At 36.9% G+C, this 20,091-nt stretch overlaps 1 protein-coding gene across 1 annotated transcript in view; it reads right to left on the reverse strand.

Moving 5' to 3' along the window:
* LOC129277274 (Golgi apparatus protein 1-like) overlaps positions 1-19,834 on the reverse strand; it is a 37,895-nt gene extending 18,061 nt beyond the window's left edge. The window contains exons 1-11 of the mRNA XM_064095230.1: positions 19,805-19,834; positions 17,101-17,187; positions 16,222-16,452; positions 15,249-15,500; positions 12,828-13,014; positions 10,444-10,652; positions 9,455-9,570; positions 8,871-8,972; positions 8,166-8,307; positions 6,679-6,816; positions 3,996-4,145 (exon numbers count right to left, since the gene is read on the reverse strand). Coding sequence (XP_063951300.1) covers positions 3,996-4,145; positions 6,679-6,816; positions 8,166-8,307; positions 8,871-8,972; positions 9,455-9,570; positions 10,444-10,652; positions 12,828-13,014; positions 15,249-15,500; positions 16,222-16,452; positions 17,101-17,157 — 1,584 coding nt within the window. The 5' untranslated portion in view covers positions 17,158-17,187; positions 19,805-19,834. The remainder of the gene's footprint in view (positions 1-3,995; positions 4,146-6,678; positions 6,817-8,165; positions 8,308-8,870; positions 8,973-9,454; positions 9,571-10,443; positions 10,653-12,827; positions 13,015-15,248; positions 15,501-16,221; positions 16,453-17,100; positions 17,188-19,804) is intronic.
* Positions 19,835-20,091: the final 257 nt, after the last annotated feature.

Raw genomic sequence — 20,091 nt, forward strand, 5'->3', positions numbered from 1 at the left:
ATGAAACATTTAGTCACTGAAATAAATTTTTCAATTATAACCTTAATACACTGATTGAAAATAAAACCTCCGGAAAGTAAATTAGGAAGTCTTACAATGATGTAAAGGGATCGGAATGTAATGTGAGGAATAAGAATCATTGAAAGAATAAGAAATTGATAGAACACTGTTGTATGTCACATACGGTGACACAACATTTGCTCCTGTGACAACTGTTCCAGGCTTAATTTCGTCTAAGATGTAGGGTGACGGTTACAATAGGGTTTTATGTTAGGTTAAACCCTCAATCTCCCGGGGTATTTTGATTCTTGTCATTCCCGGGGGGGGGGGGGGCCATTATGGCCCCCCCTTAAGATCTTGGCCGCTGATCGCTCGAGCGACGCAAAAATTTGCACGCTGGTTGTGTGCGATGTAATCTACAAGGCTGTATGGTAAAATTTTCCAAAATAATGAGATTTTATTTTATATGAATTAATTATGCTAATTTATGCATAAATCATACTTTTTGCTCTAATTCACTAAATAAAGCTCCTAGAATGCTAATTTTTTGTTAAAATATTCTTTGTAGCATTCTTAACAATCGCAATAAAAAAAAACTTCAGTTTGGAAATCAATTTCTTATGTATTTTATTGTTTTATGAATTTCTTATGTATTTCCTTGTTTTTTTTACTTTTTGTTTTTTTATTGTTTTTTCAATGGAAATCGTTCCAGACTTAATTCTGATCATAAGCAAGGCAAAATTAATTAAATTCCATCAGTAAAAGTAGAAATAATGATACATTTATGAATTTTGGCTAAATACACAATTTGCATTGGATTTGTACATGAAATCACGTTTGTGAGCAATTTTGGGTCTGACATGCACTTACATAATGTTGCGTAATGTCGTAACCGCGTATCCGGTCGTCACAAATTTGGTCTCAAAATTTGCGCGAGACTTGAAAGTAAAAAGTCAGTGAGCGGCAAGGTCAAAAAAATTTGCGCAGCGGATATATCGCGAAAATTGTCGAGGGGGGGCCATTATGGCCCCCCCCCCCGGGAGAATTAGGGTTAAGGGTAGGGTATATTGTTAAACCCAGGGTTGAAGTTGGTCATTCGATTAGTGTTTGGAATTTACCGCAGAGCAATTGCCACAAGAGCAAATGTCATGGAACTGTCAAATACACTGCACATAGAAAGAAATGAATGGGACTACATTCACATGCAGGTTGAAAATTTGATCTGAATTTAAGCACTTTTTCTTAATTATCAGGCATTCAAAATAATTACACTTGTTACCTTTAAAACAGTCCATGAGGCCTGTTCCAAAGGTACATCATCCATGCAATCTATAGACCCTGTCACATTGCTCCGTGCAAGCCTTGCAGGTGAGTTGCGGGCAATCACCTGCAACAAAGTTTTGAGCATGTTCAAAACTTTTCTCCGTGCAAATCGGACTTGCACGCGCTCCTGCGGGCAACTGCGTGCGACCTGTAGGTGACCAGCGGGTAGCAAAACTAGTCACCCACAATGCTTGCACGGAACAATGTGACAGGGCCTTAATGCTGTTGATGATGTGTATTATTGTTTACTAAATACTTCCCAGTTCTCTCAAATACAGAAAAATGAACTGATCCCACCATAATGATTGATTTATGTTGTTTCCTCCGTTGTGGTGCAACTTATTGGTGGATTTGAGGTGTGAGTCACATGACAAGTTTAAGCAAATGGCTCCAAACAGAAATAGGCCTACCTGAAAACTCTGAAAAACCATGGGAACAAATGATAAAGAATTTTTTTTCCCACAAATTGTTGATATTTTCCAATATTCTACTAATAGGCATAGACAATTTGTTTTAAAAAGAAATTAGAAATTAAAGGGTGAAAATTAGCTTTTCTTCTCCAAAAATCTGAATATTGCCATATCTAACTGTAACAGATTGCAGGAACAACTTGAATCTTCTCCAGTTTTATTTATATGAATAAGTATTAGTGATAAGGTGTTAGGTATAATTTCCTATGACTTTCGAACAAAATTCCCCTCAGCAGACTTAATCATTGGGGATGTAATGTATAAGGTAAAAGGTAAAGGTATAAAGTGCAAGGTGTAAGGTATTAAGTACAAGGTGCAAAGTGCATGACATGATAGGTGAAACATGATACATAAAAAAATATATATATTAAAAAATGGTACAGTACAAGCAGGAAGTTGTTAGGAAGGAGAGGGGTCAAGTCCGGGGGTCAAGCTGCTTTCCTTTGATCCCATGCTTGACATCGCCATTGTTATGCGCTAATCTGTATCTGTCATCCAGTTGGTTAGATAATATAAACGCATGAAAAATAGTGTTTCAAACTGACGCACCAGAAAATTGTGTCTCAGCAACTGTTTGTTGTCCCTTTTAATGATTTCTCATCAATGGACAAATGTGTACCGTAAGTAACGGTGTATTAACCGCACCTTTTTCTCGGCGGGACAGAATCAAAAGTCGGGGGTGCGGTTTATACACGGTGACAGGTCTGAGCCAAGCCAATCTCAGCCCGATACCACTACCAGTTTTCAACTCGCGTCGGGTGGCCGAGCGTAGCCGCTTGGGGCAATCCCGTTTAGAGGGGTATGAGCCGCGGGTATAAAAGGGAAGCAAGTATGACTACCGGTATCTGCCGTAAATGTCCCTCAAAGTTATATCACGGTAACAAACGCACCTACCTTCATGAAACTGACTTTTTTTAATGGTGTGACTCTGTCTTTGTTGTCATTTTTTAGTCATCGCGGCAAAGTTCAGACGCCAATCGATCGCACAGCGCGGTGCAGCTAGCCGAATAAGACATGCATGTGTAATGTTTATCGCAACGTCAACGTAAGCTGGCGCTTTACCTTTCCGTGGAAGTTATTTTGTTTGACAAATTATTGGTATTATTTGACAATTAATTTCTTTCATTTGCCTTTCCTTCATTTCTCTCTATCATCCATCATCTCAAAATCAATCTTCAATCCCCATCTTCACTCCTTCCGACTTTTTATTTTTAATTATTATTCACTTTATTCCCGCCCAGAGCTCCCATTGAAAATACGGTATACCGGTACTAGCATTTTTTTTCCTATTTTGCTGTCTGTAAGATACCGCCACACACGTACTGAGAACTACCAGTAGTGGTTCAAAGCAGACAAGAAAAACACCTGAACAAAATCGCAAATTTCTCGTATCTTGAACCTTCCCGTATTCCCTTGTCTAAAATTCATGTCAAGACATTGAATGCTAGACAGAATTCTGAAAGCAAAAGTGGGGCTGTGATGCAGGAAATATGATATGAACGATCTTCTCGTATGGGTGAGCCCCCATGTTGATGCTGGTATCGGTACTTGCAATGAACACCGGTACCATATGTGTGTGTGTGAGGTGACTCGGAGTGTGGAAGTGGCCAATAATGTCGGCAACTTGCAGATAAGTGACGAAGCGCTGATTTCCCATCATTTTTTACCAGTAATTCTTCGATATTTTTTGGTTCTTGACTCTTTCTTAAATACGCATATTAGAGATAGAAAGTAAGTTTGATTAAATTTTTTTTTTAATGATTTTTTTTTTTTTTTTAATGATTTTTTTTTTTTTTTTTTTTTTCCATCCGAAAATGGGGGGTGCGGTTAATACACGGGTGCGGTTAATACACCGTTACTTACGGTAATGCATTTTATGAGCGAAAGCAAAATTATGTAATTTCATATCATACCAACTTGTTCGGTGTGCTATTTCTAACACAAACCATTCATAAGCTTTACAATTTATATTGCAATTCAACAAATATTTTTATAAACTTTGAAACTGGTTCAAGGCTCCCGAAAATCACTTCAGCGGAAGAACAGTGTGCCGCATGCAAGTTCAAAGACAAGTGGAATGTTACGAATCCCATTGTTACACTTTTGATCCCATCAAAAACGTTTTGCATAAATTACAAGAGTTAAGGCTCCATCCTAACAACTACCTGGTACAAGATATACCGTTTAGATGAAAGAGCTCACCTGACAGAATTTCCTCAGCATAGGAGCACATGCAGCAATGAGCTTCCTGTTCATCTGGACATCTTCAGCTTCCTCAACAGTGAAGTTACCAACGGCTTGCTTGCACTTCTCTACTAGTTCACCCAGATTGTCTTGGAGACACCGTAACTCCTGCAGAATTCAAGACATTCATCATTGCTCCATGATACAAAAAAAAAACATGCCTCTGGGGCCGATTGCATGAAATGGTCTTTGCAAAGACTCTCTTTTGTGTTGCCAATTCAATATGATGTGATGTTTGAGGAAAATTCCAAAAATATATTGTTAACTATGAAAATTACTTAGTTCATCATTAAAGGGCAAGTCCACCCCAACAAAAAGTTGATTTGAATAAAAAGAGAAAAAATCCAACAAGCGTAACACTGAAAATTTCATCAAAATCGGATGTAAAATAAGTTATGAAGTTTTTAAGTTTCGCTTAATTTCACAAAAAAGTTATATGCACATCCCGGTCGGTATGCAAATGAGGGAACTGATGACATCACTCACTATTTCTTTTGTATTTTATTATATGAAATATTCTAATTTTTTCCTCATTGTCCTGTGAAATAAAGTTTTATTTCTCACTGAACATGTGGAATTACCATTGTTTAACATTTTATGGTTCAGTCAAGTTGTCCTTATTCTGAGGTGGACTTGACCTTTTGCAGAATTTTATATGATTAAATGAAATCATACACTATTTATAACCAACTTGTTTATGCTAATGGATGAATAAAATCATAATAAATCAGCAAGGCGAAATAAAGTCCTTGCAAAGACTCTTTCATGCAATCAGCTCCTGAGCCTCTATCCTCCTGACCTCATTCCACACAATTCCAATTTTTTATTCTATTATTATGAAAAGTACAAGAAATCTTACGATTCTAGTGTAATAGTGCTCTTTAAGGAAGGCATTTATCCCAATTACTGGATCCCTCATAGAGGATCTTATGCCATCAGTCCTCTGGTTGCTTGCTTAAAATTAGTAGCTTGAGCTAAAGCCGGGGTAATAGTATTTGTTGTACTTTGTATCCTCTGGCAAAAGCAGCCCCCCACCCCCCAGATCTCGGCCGTTGATCATGTGATCAATTGGCACGCATGTCATCCATGACGTAATCTCCAAAATTCAATTGTCAATTGTACCAAAATTATTCAAATTCATTTTTAATCAATTCTTCCTACTCAAGTGACCAAACATTAAACAAGTGGAACGCCTCTGGCAGTCTCGCCTGCATTACGCAATTTAATATAGCAGCAGTGCTAACTTTGAAAACTACTATAAAATAATCATTAACAAAAACATCATTCATATAATGACATAATACCACGTTCATTGACCATAAATGACATTTGAACAGAGACTTAAGACTGTCAACTACACCCATGTCCACATTTCATTCACTCTATCCATAAACTTTCAAAGTTATGATGGCACTTCAACAATTACCCCAACATGGCCTAAGTTTATTGACCTTAACTGACCTTTGACTTGGTTTTGTGACCTGAAACTCACAGGGGATGTTCAGTGATGCTTGATTACTCTTATGTCCAAGTTTTATGAACTAGATCCATAAACTTTCAGAGTTAGGATGGTAATTTAACATATACCCCCAACACGGCCAAAGTTCATTGACCTTAAATGACCATTGACCATGGTCATCAGGTCATGTGACCTGAAACTCGCACAGGATATTCAGTGGTACTTGATTAACCTAATGTCTAAGTTTCATGAACTAAATCCATAAATTTTCAAAGTTATGATGGTAATTCAACAAATACCCCCAACTTGGCCAAAGTTCATTGACCCTAAATGACCTTTGACCTTGGTCATGTGACCTGAAACTCAGGCAGGATGTTCACTAATACTTGATTAACCTTATGTCCAAGTTTCATGGACTAGATCCATAAATTTTCAAAGTTATGATAGTAATTCAACAAATACCCCCAACTTGACCAAAGTTCATTGACCCTAAATGACCTTTGACCTTGGTCACGTGACCTGAAACTCGAGCAGGATGTTCACTAATACTTGATTAACCTTATGACCAAGTTTCATGAACTAGGTCCATATACTTTCTAAGTTATGATGTCATTTCAAAAACTTAACCTTCGGTTAAGATTTTGAAAATAATTTTCCCAACATGGTCTAAGTTCATTGACCCTAAATGACCTTTGACCTTGATCATGTGACCTGAAACTCAAGCAGGATGTTCAGTAATACTTGATTAACCTTATGTCCAAGTTTCATGAACTAGGTCCATATACTTTCTAAGTTATGATGTCATTTCAAAAACTTAACCTTAGGTTAAGATTTGATGTTGACGCCGCCGCCGCCGTCGCCGCCGCCGCCGCCACCGCCGCCGCCGTCGGAAAAGCGGCGCCTATAGTCTCGCTCTGCTATGCAGGCGAGACAAAAAATATGTACTGTAGTGGGTTTATGCTTGCCATATAATGTTTCTATTTTATAATCATCATGTATGGTCTAAAAAACATTGATTTCCATAGAAACAGAATATTTACATCGAGAAAAGCCAACGATTTCACTAATTATTGTAGGTCATTGTTTTTCATGACAACCTACATGAAACACTATTGGGGAAGTTTCACCAACTAAACTTAATTTGGCTCAAGTATAAATACGAGATATCCTTTCTTTTCTTACCTCTCCCCTCTTGGTTTTTTCATTACATAGCTTGCCTAGATCAGCCCTGCAGTTTTCTTCTATTCTTGGGTTGAGATGAACGCTCACGGCCCTCTGGCGCAGAACACGGTGGACTTGGTCGGCACAACGCGATTGCAGCTGAAATACATAAGGAAATAATATTCATAGGAAGGGGTGTCATACTTGCTTTATTTATCTCCATCTCTATTTCTCTCTCTCTCTCTCCTTGATATTTGTTCAAGCTTATGTGTCTTCCTGTCTCTCTCCTATTGCCGCAACTTCCCCTTCTCTCACCTTCTCTTATCTGCCTTCAGATACTGCCCCCCCCCCCCTCTCTCTCTCTTCATCTATCTTCTTCTTTCAGTCTCTACCCTTGCCTTCCTTTCTTATTAAGTTCTAGCCCTCTCTCTCTCCAGTCTTTCTTTTATTCAATCTACAAGTCTCTAACATATTTATTCAAATCTAGTATTTACAATTGTCATTATCACTTATATATGTATACTGCACTCTCGCTATAATGCCCAAAGTGATTATAATCTGTGTATGTTACATATTTGGTTCCACAGCATTTGCTCCGGGGACAATTGTTCCGCTGGAAAATCTGCACGTTACGCCAAACATACACCCTAACCTCCAAAACTAAATAAACCATAATCATTATCTTCACATTGTCCTGAAGCAAAAACTCTATCATTATCCTATGCCCTCAGAGATATTAAGACCGGAGCAAATATTGCGGGAGCATACGTCGTGTCAACAAATATTTACCCCCACCCTAAGTCTCTAACATATTTATTCAAATCTAGTATTTACAATTGTCATTATCACTTATATATGTATACTGCACTCTCGCTATAATGCCCAAAGTGATTATAATCTGTGTATGTTACATATTTGGTTCCACAGCATTTGCTCCGGGGACAATTGCTCCGCTGGAAAATCTGCACGTTACGCCAAACATACACCCTAACCTCCAAAACTAAATAAACCATAATCATTATCTTCACATTGTCCTGAAGCAAAAACTCTATCATTATCCTATGCCCTCAGAGATATTAAGACCGGAGCAAATATTGCGGGAGCATACGTCGTGTCAACAAATATTTACCCCCACCCTTACTTTCCCTCCTACCTATGTTCAGCCCCTCTATCCCTGTCTTTCTATCAAGTATGAGTACCTTACATATTTTTTTATAAACAATATATTACTCACAATTATAATTACTACTCATGAGTACTGCACTTTTGTCAGAATGTAATATCAAGTAATATCAAATATAAACAAAAATACGATGAATCAATATAGTACACTTTCATTCTTTAATAAGTTCAAGTTGCTTCAGAGCAAATAAGAGAAAGATAATGATAAAAAAAAAAACATTATAGGCTTAAATATATTTGTCTATTTGATGAAAATAAGTATTTTTTCCCAAAAAAATCACAAACATTTAAGGCATCTCTGTGAAAACGAGGGAGAGTATACCTACCGGGGTCTGGTGGTCATGAAGGTGACGATGAAGACAAGAAAATACAAGTCCACTGGGAGTTCCTTCTTTTCCATCCCACTTCTCCTCGTAGCAGTATATATTTGCATCAGATTCACAGTTTTTAAACAGGACAGGGTCAAGCCTTCACGATCAGGGAAGATAACAAACACGGCGGTTTGAAATTGATGAAAATAATCATACTTTTTCATATTGCCTCTAACACTTTCTTTATCACTATTATAGCCATATTTTCACATTCATAATGGTTCACTTCAATGCTGTCTTCTTTTTCTTTTATTTTCATTTGAACTTTAAACCAATATACTGGAAAAATTAGATATCAATCTCACTCTATAAATATATTGCCTGATCTGAAAACATTATTGCCTGAGTAGTCAATATTACAAATATTTGTTATACCACATTGAAATGAACTTTTACTATTTTCTTATTAATGACTTAATCCCACCAACAACATTCACTTTATTAGGGGTTGTTATATTTGCTTATTAAAGTGATTATCACATTACAATGATTGCAATAACTCAAGGCTAATGTTTGGAAAAAAATAAGCTTATAACAGATGTCATTGAAAATCACTATTTGCTTCAGGATGCACTCCCTTTTACTCAGAATAGCGATCGCAGATTTTTCAAAATAACTTGCATGCCTGAAAGAAACCACTGAAATATAATGAAAACTCACCTGAAATTTCTGGAGATGAAATATTGAATTTCAAGAAGCTTCTCTGCACAGACATCCTTCATCTGATTATCTTCAATATTTTCCATCAAACAAGACAATGTTCTACGAAAGATAACAACAAACGTTTAAAACCCACTTTTAGACGTTTATTTTCATTGATATCTAATGCATAAAGCAAAGAAATGAAGAATGAATAAAGGACTATAGAACTGGTGATAATGAAGTTATTATCATCATCATCACTGCTGCTGCTGCTACCACTACCACTACTACCACTACTACTGCTGCTACTACTACATTATCATCATTATTACTATTGCTGTTGCTACTTCTCCTATTACTTCTACCATCATCATAATCATCATCATCATTATCATCATCATCATCATCATCATCATCATCACCATCACCATCACCATCATCACCATCACCACCATCACCATCACCATCACCATCACCATCACCATCACCATCACCACCATCATCATCATCATCATCATCATCATCATCAACATCATCATCATCATCAACATCACCATCACCACCATCATCATCATCATCACCATCATTATTCAGACACTTACTCAGCATCTGACTTCTTGGGGCAGAGTGCATCCTTGGATTCCTTACAAGCTGTATGAAGAGCAGGGTCTATCCTGTAGTCTGAACCAGCATCCGCCTCCTCCACAAGTGTAGACAGCTACGGAAGAAATTACACGTATTATTTAATTAGGGTCAAAGGTCATATAACTCAATGAATAATTTCATTATTATTTTCATTGAAGTTTTATACAGAGCTGTGCAAAACTTGCTATATATATCACATCTTTATATGTAGTATTCAGAAAATAATGCAAAGCAAATTCTGATGCAATATGAAATTTATGTCCTGAATAAAATCTGTACAGCAGATTACATAAATTATTAACACACTAAGCCTTATTAATACCTCAGAGGACTCTTTGGAAAAGGTTTTATACAGAAAACAAATAAAGTTCATAGTTTAACGTAAGCTTTCTGATACCATCCTGATCACTTGATTTCCAACACGTGTATGCCTTTTTGATGCGAAAATTATCATAAAGAGTCGGGGAATAAGTTCAGTAGTTTATTTCCCATTAAAGCATGGTACCAAAACTCCAGTTAATATCTAAGGATATAGATAACTGTCATACTTCGTGACAAACATTTTTTTTTTCCTCTCTATCCTCAGATCAAGGTAATTACTTTTTGTTAGTAACATTATAACAAAGTAAAGGTTCAATGCAAAAAAAAAATTCATCACAGTCTTTTCCAAACTTGATTTTACATTTACCTAACCTTCCCAAATAACTTAAAATCGACTCATAAAAAATGGTGTTATATTTCTTACCTTTGAATATGCATCTGATGTAATATTAAATAGTATATTGTGCAATCGCAAAAAAAATGTATCATAGAATGTATTTATCAACATTTTGGCCATGAAGATCATTTGCTGTGAAATGCGGCAATTACATGACATCACAGTTGGGATGTGGGTGGGGTCTTTAAAGTCAGGTGGGGTGTCATCAGTTCAACTGCAATCACTTACCCCTTTTTTGCATGCAGGGGACATCTCTCCCTTCTTGGCCAGTGCCATGAGGCAGTGGATGGTCTTGCCCTCTCGTCTCAACCCTCTGCATTGGTCCTCGATCTCGCTGGAACACGCCTTCACAAGCTCTGGGTTGATCATGTAGTCGGACATGAGTTCCTTACGTGTGTCTGTCAGCTCGGCCTGGCATTCCCCGGTGAATACGACTCCTAGAGGAAGGAATTTAGGTGGTGAGTGTAGTCTTAGGGTCAGGGTAGTATGAATTTGAGTTTGAATTTGAATTTATACAATGATAACATAAACAAAAACATTCATAACTGTATGTCGTATAAATCAGTAATACATCAATATATAGATTTCCAATTATTGTAAAGATATACATCTATATACAAAGAGAAATGACGAATTGAAATTTAACATCATGAAGGTGTAGCATAATGCAATATACATAAGTTATCTAATTATCGAATACAAATCAGGAAGTAAATAAATGAATAATGTTAGAGATATATCTTTGGTAATGGTGGCTTTGGTGGATTTAAGACAGCTTGAATGAAATTTAAAAAGAAAAATGTACTTGATGTTAGAACTCACCCCTCTTATTTATAATCGCTTTGACGAACTTACAAAAATTATCAATTATGTTTTCATTATGAATATAAATTTGTCTTCATCGCTAAGGTTCTTAAACTGTTTATACATTTCAGCTATTTTGTCAAAAAACACCACCCTTTCAGTTGTGTGTACATTACATTCTATTATCATGTGATACTCATCCCCAACCCTTCCTGAATTACAATGATTGCACGTTCTTAAATGTGAGGGTATTTCATGTGTGTAAATCCTTCACTCGAGGTCTGAATATGCACCCTATAGACCCTGCCAAAGACCTGTGAACAGAGGGTCTCTCTCATTCGATAGAAACAGTAATTTTTATTTCTGCAAGTCTTGTGTGAGGACTCACTTGTTGATTAAAGTTTCAATTAGGGTCTGATTGAATACTTCATGAAGTGAAAGATGACACGATGAATGGATCACTCATTTCATCACGATGAATGGATCACTCATTTCATCTTTCACCTTGAATTATTCTGTCCATTGCAAGAATGAAAAGAACATTCATTGTTTGTTTTATATCACACCTAAAAATAGATCTTGTCATTTGACATTGAAAATTTAAATGCAAAAGTGCATTTAGAGCAAACGTGGTCTATTGCCGCATACATACAACTCGCGCAATGCAAACACAAGTGTTTTTACGTGTTGCGCCAGTAGTCTCGGCGAGCATGCAGTGAAAAAAATTGTATGGATCCCAAATTGGACAGATGATGATGTTATTATAAAACGGGCTGAATGATCGAAATCAAACAACCAATCACATGACAAGGATCTATCTAGGTGTTGTATAATCATTGCTAACGAACAATTGAAAATGTTGACGTGAAAAGACAGGCACGGGTTTCACTTGAATAGGCGACGTGGATAAAGAATCTCAAAGCGGTTTCAGTCTACTTCTGGAGTACGTGTATCACCACAAAATTGCAGGCTCCAAGGCGCCTCCAAAGCCAGCGTCCGAGGCAGTCTCAAACCTGATGCATGTGTATGTTGGGCCCAAGAACTGTGTGCAGACTCACGTATTGATTAAAGTTTCAATCCGGGTCTGTGACTGCTGACTAGGGTCAGGGTTTCAGGAGTATCATGAGAAACACCAGTGTCATATTCTTGACACAGGTAATTCATGAATTATGTATTAGTACAGTGTCATTTTAAGTAAGAGTATACGGTATAGTGACATCAGGGCCCCGTCTTAGAAAGAGTTACGATTGATCCAATCAATCGCAACTATGGACGGCCAGCAACGTCAGCATGTATTATTCATGTTTGTTCCAAATAATTTCTAACTATGATGTATATTCATGCATTTATTGTTTTCTTGAAAATTCACTGTGCTTCTCTTTGTTTACAAAGGACATTGTGCCAATCTCCTATAGAAAAAATTATGACACAGATGGATTTCCATAGAGTTACGATTGATTGGATCAATTGTAACTCTTTGTAAGATGGGGCCCAGATCAAGGAAAAATGTGATAATAATCCATGAGAGATTGCCTTGGAACGTACAGAAATCAATATATGATCAATAGATAAAGATGAAGAAGAGGAAGCACAAGAGGAAAACAGTGAAGAGGAAGAGTGAACGAAAGAGGAAGAGAGTGAAGAAGAGGAAGAGGCAAGATAAATGGGAGGGAAAAAAATCTGAAGAGGACGAGAAAGATTGAGATGACGAAAAAAAAAGTAGAAATAAGAAAGGGGAAGAATATGAGAAAGAGAAGAAGATGGGAGAGGAAAGGGGTTATGAGGATGCAGACTGGAAAACAAGTTACCTCCTTTGCCAGCTTCTTCCAAGCAAAGCAAGATTTCAGCCAACTTCACCTCCTTAGTTCTGGCCGATGCTGGTAGTTCACCACAGGCAGCTTGTTCTATTTCTTTCCTGCAACGGCGCTGTAGCCTGAAGTTCACCTTGTAATCCTGGGCGACCACCTTCTGCCTCGTAGTAAGTTTCTCTTTACACTGTAGATTTCAAAATTAAATCACATCAAGAGTTATGTTCACACGTGACTATCAGGGTTTGAATTCCTGAGGATTTGTAACTGTAAGAATTTAAAATCGATGGTTCATACACAGAGTGCATATCCCCGAGGATAACTATCCTAAACTCTCTTCATCTGTCATTGCAAGTTTTGCAGTTGATCACTACCATGGTTTCAACAATCCAAGGTTGGTAATTTCATTTTTTGCATTGCTGGATCTAATTCTAAATTGAATCAAATCAACTCCTTCTTACAGCTGATTGGTTGTATGTATTTTTTTAATGTATCAGATCATAATCTATCTTAATTAATTTGCATCCTAACTTTCTGGTTAATTGTGTAACTTTACACTTGCAAGTCTGTTTCCATTTATCCTTAAGTATGTTTAAATGTAAACTGAAATCATTTCTTTTGTCCAGTTATAGACCCTGTTAAGACGCACTGGCTGAATATATATAATGTATTTGATTTGTACCTTTTTAAAGGTATACTGCCTAGTTTGAATTTTTTCATTCTTCGCTCATCCCCCCCTTCTATTTCACATTTGTCCACTTTCCCTCTCATTCTTTACCCTGCAATTTTCCGCTAATCTTTGGCTTTTCCTTTGTAGTCTGATTTTTTGTGTGTGTCCGATCTCCTTGATTACTAATTTCATAATTACTTTAAGGAACCTGCAGACATTACAAGCTCTGCTTTTTATGCAGGTTCCTTCATATTTCACTTTATTTACTGCCATTATACATGTTATATTTTGTATTTTGTGTGTAATCAAATGTATTTCTCAATTGTATTATGTTATTATTTTGCTATCTTGTGAAGTATGAAAATAAATTCAATTCAATTCAATTCAATTCAATTCAATTCAATTTAAAGTAACACTACATCACCAGGTCCAAAAGTTACTATAATGGTAACTTTGCCATCCAATGATAACTGCCATGGTAACGATGATCAACAGCCAATCAAAATCAAGGAATCTATGCAAGTTACCATCACATGGCAAAGTTAACTATAATAGTAACTTTGTGCATGGGGCCCAGACCCTGTAATACGAACAGATGCAATTGATTTGATCAATCACAACTATGGAAAGCCACCAACTCCTAACATCTAGAATGCAAGTATATATTAAAATTGTTATCAAAATATGTATGCATGCATGATTGTCTTGGCAATCAGTATGTTCCTAATGAGTGCACATTTTATATACGAAGAATTTAAATGAATGTCCATAGTTGATCGATGATCTCTTTGTAAAAAACTGCCAAGAAACTACGATAGCTTCTTGCCAAGTATTCAGTTAAGTAACCAAAGGCACTACAAAGGGGAGTCTGGACACTTTGGCGATTTTTTTTTTAATGCTCAATGTGTTGGGTAAGTAAACCTCGCACATCAGTACATGGCTGTGTTTAAAGCACATGGGGGAAATGACAGAGGGGGTTAGGGAGAGAGAAAAAGGGCTGTGCTTGGGGATAATTCCACCTCCCCCTTCCCAGAGAAGATATATTCATCTCTAATTTTATTAGAATTTTTTTTTAGGGAAAATACTCTTATAACGTCAAAATCGCCTCCTCCTTCACCCCTCTACCATTTCCCCCGTATGTTTCCTACACAACCCAAATGGCGATATGCTATTATCTTACCTAACGCTGTAGGGTGCTATTCCCAAGCATTTCATTATACGCTCTATTGACTGTCAAGTCTTCCCTTGTAGTGTATTTGATGTAACTTACTTTTTTTTTCTTATTTTCTTTAACCCACAGAGGTGCAATGTCTCCTTAACGATACACTTTTGCAGTTTCTCATTATCCTGAATGCTAGCTATCACGCACAAAATATTATTAGAAAGAGAAATGGACTGAAAAAAAATTGATACCATCCCCAGTACATGCTGTTCATGAATAAAGGCTGTTTAATATGAGCTAATCATACACTTTAAAGGCAATGTGATGAAAGCTACAAAATATCTTTTAAACATACAAATTGGCAACGTTTCAGTAAAGTTACTCCCTTATCATTAATTTAGGTTTGAGTTACTTAAATCCATATTTTATTTTGTCAAAGTATGAAAATGAATAGAAAATAAATGTTGCCGATTTGAGGAGCCCAAAAAGATTGATTTTGAACTTATGGAAGGTGTGCAGCTCAGTGGGTTATTAATCAAATAGTGTGAAATAAGTTTTGGATGAAATTTCTGAGTTATGGCATGCTTACCTCTGTACTCATCTCTGGATTAAACTTGTGTTCCTTGAGACACTTGTAGATGTTGCCCTGCCCTGCATGAGTCTTGGCGCAGAATCTCTCCCGATCTTCCCGGCACGCAAAATAGAGCGACCTGTCCTCGTGGTAGTCGTTGGCGGAGAGCTCAGCAACGCGAAGGATCTGCAGTTTGCAGGTGCCCTCAAGTGACTGGATGTTTTTCTCCAGGCAATGGATAGTGCCGCCTTGAGAGTGAGGCAGTGGGGGCTGTATGGGGTAAAAAGCAAACTTGACTTGATACCTACCAATTTGAGCGATCCGCTATACTGGCAACAAGCTAAATTACTCAGGATTCACCACAAATATTTGACAGGACTTTTCCACCAATAAGCCATTGCCTGTTCACAGTGAACTAAGTATCTATACACTTAATTTTAAGTGAATTTTGTAAATACAACCATTTGACACCATTTGGATATAAATCACCCGGAGTAAAGGGATTTATGACCAGCAGAAGTTATATTATGTCACTGGAAATTTGACGTATGGGGGAAACTCGCTCTTTCACTTTCTCAGGGTCCACTTGCATTAAAGTTACCATTATGGTAACTTTACCATCCAATGCTAGCTACCACGGTAACGATGCTCAGTGGCCAATCAAAATCAAGATTTCAGGGAAGTTACCATTGGACAGCAGAGTTACCATAATAGTATCTTTTCTGCAATGGGGCTCTTGTCTGACAGTTGTCATGAGGCTAAGCAAGCTTGGGGCCGGGGAAATTCTCGCTGGTACACAGAGTTTGCTTACCCCCAAAGACGTCTCTCTTACAGGTATTTCTAATGCTTTTCACAAAGCCTGGGGTCAGCAAATAATAATTCACTCCCAATGAAAGCTGATGCCCATCTGACTTTAAAGACAACCCCAACACCCACACCCCAAATTAAACTCTCTATCCTCGCTGAAACTGCATATATCCGTTATCTATACCTTATTTTGCGGAGGAGTCCCATCTTCGTTGACAACACCACACTTAAACTTTTCAATGTCTCCCTTGCAGGTATCAAAGAAACCGGAGATGAGCCTGTAGTCACTGAAGATGATCTGCTTCATTCTGTTGAGGTACTGGGTACACTGGTCATTGCCGATATCCTCCAGGTGGTCAAGGAGACATGGAAGAACCTGACCCTTGCCGCTCACAAGGTCTTTGCAGTCTTTTAACTGTATTTCACAACATAAACAAAATTACAGTAACTGATCTTATAATGAAATATAAATAACAGTACAGACAAGTGTTAAATATCATGGTGAAAAAGGAGAGGAGATGGAGACAGCAGAGGAAGAAGAGGAAGAGGAGGAGGAAGAAAAGGTAGAGGTAGGGTAAGGGGGAGGGGGAAGGGGAGGAGGAGGAGAAGGTGGGGGAGGAAGAGGATGCAACAGAGGCAGAGGAGGAGGAGGAAGAAGAGGTGAAGGAACAAAAGAAGGCAGCACAGACAGAGGCAGAGGAGAAGAGGAAGAGGGGGAAGGGGAGGAGGAGGAAGAAGGGGAGGAGGAGGAGGAGAAAGAGATTAAGGAGAAGAAGACATTAGACATACACCCAATAATGCTACATATAGTTTGAACTCTGAGACCTAAGCATGCAAGTTTGGATAATTAAACACCTTACCTATAAAAGTAGGTTCATGCAATTTCTATTCATGTGGTTTTTCATGATTTCTAGCTTTCTTCCTTTCAATTTATAATTATATACTGCTCCTTTTATACATACTTCGCAATATAACTTTCTCAGAGTATCCTTTTAACATCCTCAATCATACATATGTTTCAAAACAATTATTTTTATGGAAACTTAAATGCAACCATAATTACCTTTGCCAAGTCCTCTCTGCATACTTCAGATGCAGCGTTGTCAAAACGGTAATCCATCGTCAAATTCCTCTTATAATTCCACAGGAACTGGAGAAAAATTAAAATATATATTTTTTCATTCAGAATTTATTGAAATTATTGATACACTTTTAAACAACTGATGTTGCAACAAACAATGATTTCATGAGAAAGTCGATAATTGTCACAAAAATAATGGTAGATCAAAATAATGAAATACAAGCTGAAAATGACAACAATGAAGATAACCAACATAGATAATAATAATAATATAGGATTTGTATAGCGCACATATCCACCTTGCTAGGTGCTCAAGGCGCTCCTATATTACCCCGGCTAAGCTAGTCTACCGATTCTGGTGCGCACGGCTTTTTGAGGAATTACTTCCTGCTGATACCTATTTACCCAACCTGGGTCGAGTGCAGCACAGTGTGGATACATTTCTTGCTGAAGGAAAACACGCCATAGCTAGGACTTGAACCCACGACCCTCTGCTTGAAAGGCGAGTCAGCACCACTAGACCACGATGCACCCAAGCACATGGTTCATTATTATTGCTTTAAAAAAAACCAGACATCTGACTGGAATGCCATGCTTGTTTAGTCAATGTCTCCTCTTTGACTGGAATCACTTGGCACATATTTTTTTATTAATACATAAAGAATTTGGTAGTCATTTCACTGTATTCTATTCAAACTATCTGTACATCATTACCAAAACTGAATTTTTTGTTCACTTCTGAAATGAATACTGTAGAAGCCAATATATTTTGCCACACAGCTGAATGTTTTGTTACAAACTCATCAATCATGCAAAAGCTTTTGTTTGCAGCAATAACAATAAATAGATACCCGGTATTTTTAATTTTTACAATGAATAGACGTTTAACTTTTTTATTTATTTCAATATATTTATTTATTTATCTGCATAAGTGGGGGCATTGTGGTCTAGTGGTTAAGACACTCGTCTTTCAATCTAAGGGACGTGGGTTCAGTTCCCAGCCATGGCAAGTTTTCCTTCAGCAAGAAGTTTACCCACATTGTGCTGCACTCAACCCCGGTGAGGTAAATGGGTACCGGCAGGAAGTAATTCCTCAAAAAGCTATGATCACCAGTATTGGTAGACGAGCTTAGCCGGGGTAATATAGAAGTGACTTAAGCATCTTAACATGGTCGATATGTGCGCTATATTAATCCTACATTACTATTTATGGTTAAATCCTTGAGGTAACTTAAAGTGTTGCACACCTGGAGAACACTGTTTTTCTTCCATCATCTACATGCAAGAATTTTGTTAACCTTTTTTATGTACAAAGGCTTTACTCTTTTTTCTTGGATTGATGTGATAATTGGTTAATGCTAAAATGCTAAAAATAATTCCATATTTTTATAAAGTTGTACTCTTTCGTCCAGAAATGTCGAGAAGAACATGAGGTATGAAGGCAATACAAAATATACATGTCATGTTACAGGAACCAATGTCATTGTTTTTATGTTGACTTCCAATCCTTCAGAGGCCATCAAGATCTCCCACAGGTAAAATGCACATACAATGCACAAAAAAGAAGGAAGCTTTTTTTATCACAAATCAGTCAAGCTCGAAACTGCATTCAATAAGCAAAAATGTTGAACTATGCTTTCGCATTATTATCTGTTTAAAGCTCAGTGGTGTATAGTATGATCTCAAAAGGGTGTATGGCAAAGACTGTGTACACGTGGACAATGAACTGAGCATACAATATCGACATGTATTTTATTGGAGTTCAAATCCAAATGATTTCTAATGATCTGGAACTCATTTTCACTTAAAACTCTTGCTAGATAAGGGACCTGTATCACATCACACAGGCTTCCAATCAATACACAAGGGCTTGTTGTTAATTTGCCCCTGAATCCCACCCCCCCCCCCTGCCCTATTCAACTACAAAAGAGCCCTTAAAGATTCCCATAAGGTCCAATTTATACCATGTAGCTTATTTGGGCAGGTGAGCTAAAAAGGCTGCCCTTGAAAGTAATTAATTTTGCACCTGCTATGTTCTATCAAGATCAATCATGTGTTTGCATTGGGTTCAACTAAATCAATATCCCATAAAACAAATGAGATTTCTGTTATTCTGATAAAAAGTCCTTATAAAATTGATATTCAGGGTTACAAACAGTACAAGTATTAAAATAATACATTACACAAAAAAAGTGTTTTTAAAAAGAGAAGATAAAATACATGATTTTGCCTTTATGAGGCTCTTTTCAGAACTTTGAGGGCATTATCAATCATGTCATTTCATTTATTCCTTGAAAAAAAAACCCTAGAATTTATGCTTATTCAATTAATACTGATTCAATGAATACCAATTCAACAGATATTCAAATTAATCAAAAATGTATTTTCCACAATTATTGGATGGTTAGTTTGGGAATAGTTCCTGGGCCCACAAACAAACTTTTCTTCAATGAATATAAAATGGTGTATATTACACTACATATATATACCAAAAAAAAAACCTAGAATTTATGCTTATTCAATGAATAATGATTCAGTGAATACCAATTCAACAGATATTCAAATTAATCAAAAATATATTTTCCACAATTATTGGATGGTTAGTTTGGGAATAGTTCCTGGGCCCACAAATATACTTTTCTTCAATGAATATAAATGGTGTATATTACACTATATATATACTCACATGGTTGCAGTCTGCTGATATATCATTATCCGCCTGTAAAGCAAAATAAAACAGAAGAAAAAGGATAGAATAAGTATTGAGTGCTGACATGAGCTAGTAACTTTTCATTGAAACATTTGAAAAGAAATCTGTTTTAACTTTTATTTAAACTAAATTAAATTCCGCATCAAGATAATATTGTACGTCAATTCATGAAATATATTTAGTTGTTCACTGGAAATTGTACATGCCTCTCCTAACAGAAAGACAGAAATTCCATTGTTGAGTTAGTCCATAGTACAACAAAC

The sequence above is a fragment of the Lytechinus pictus genome, chromosome 2, assembly GCF_037042905.1.
Source record: "Lytechinus pictus isolate F3 Inbred chromosome 2, Lp3.0, whole genome shotgun sequence".
NCBI classification, from domain to species: Eukaryota; Metazoa; Echinodermata; class Echinoidea; order Temnopleuroida; family Toxopneustidae; genus Lytechinus; species Lytechinus pictus.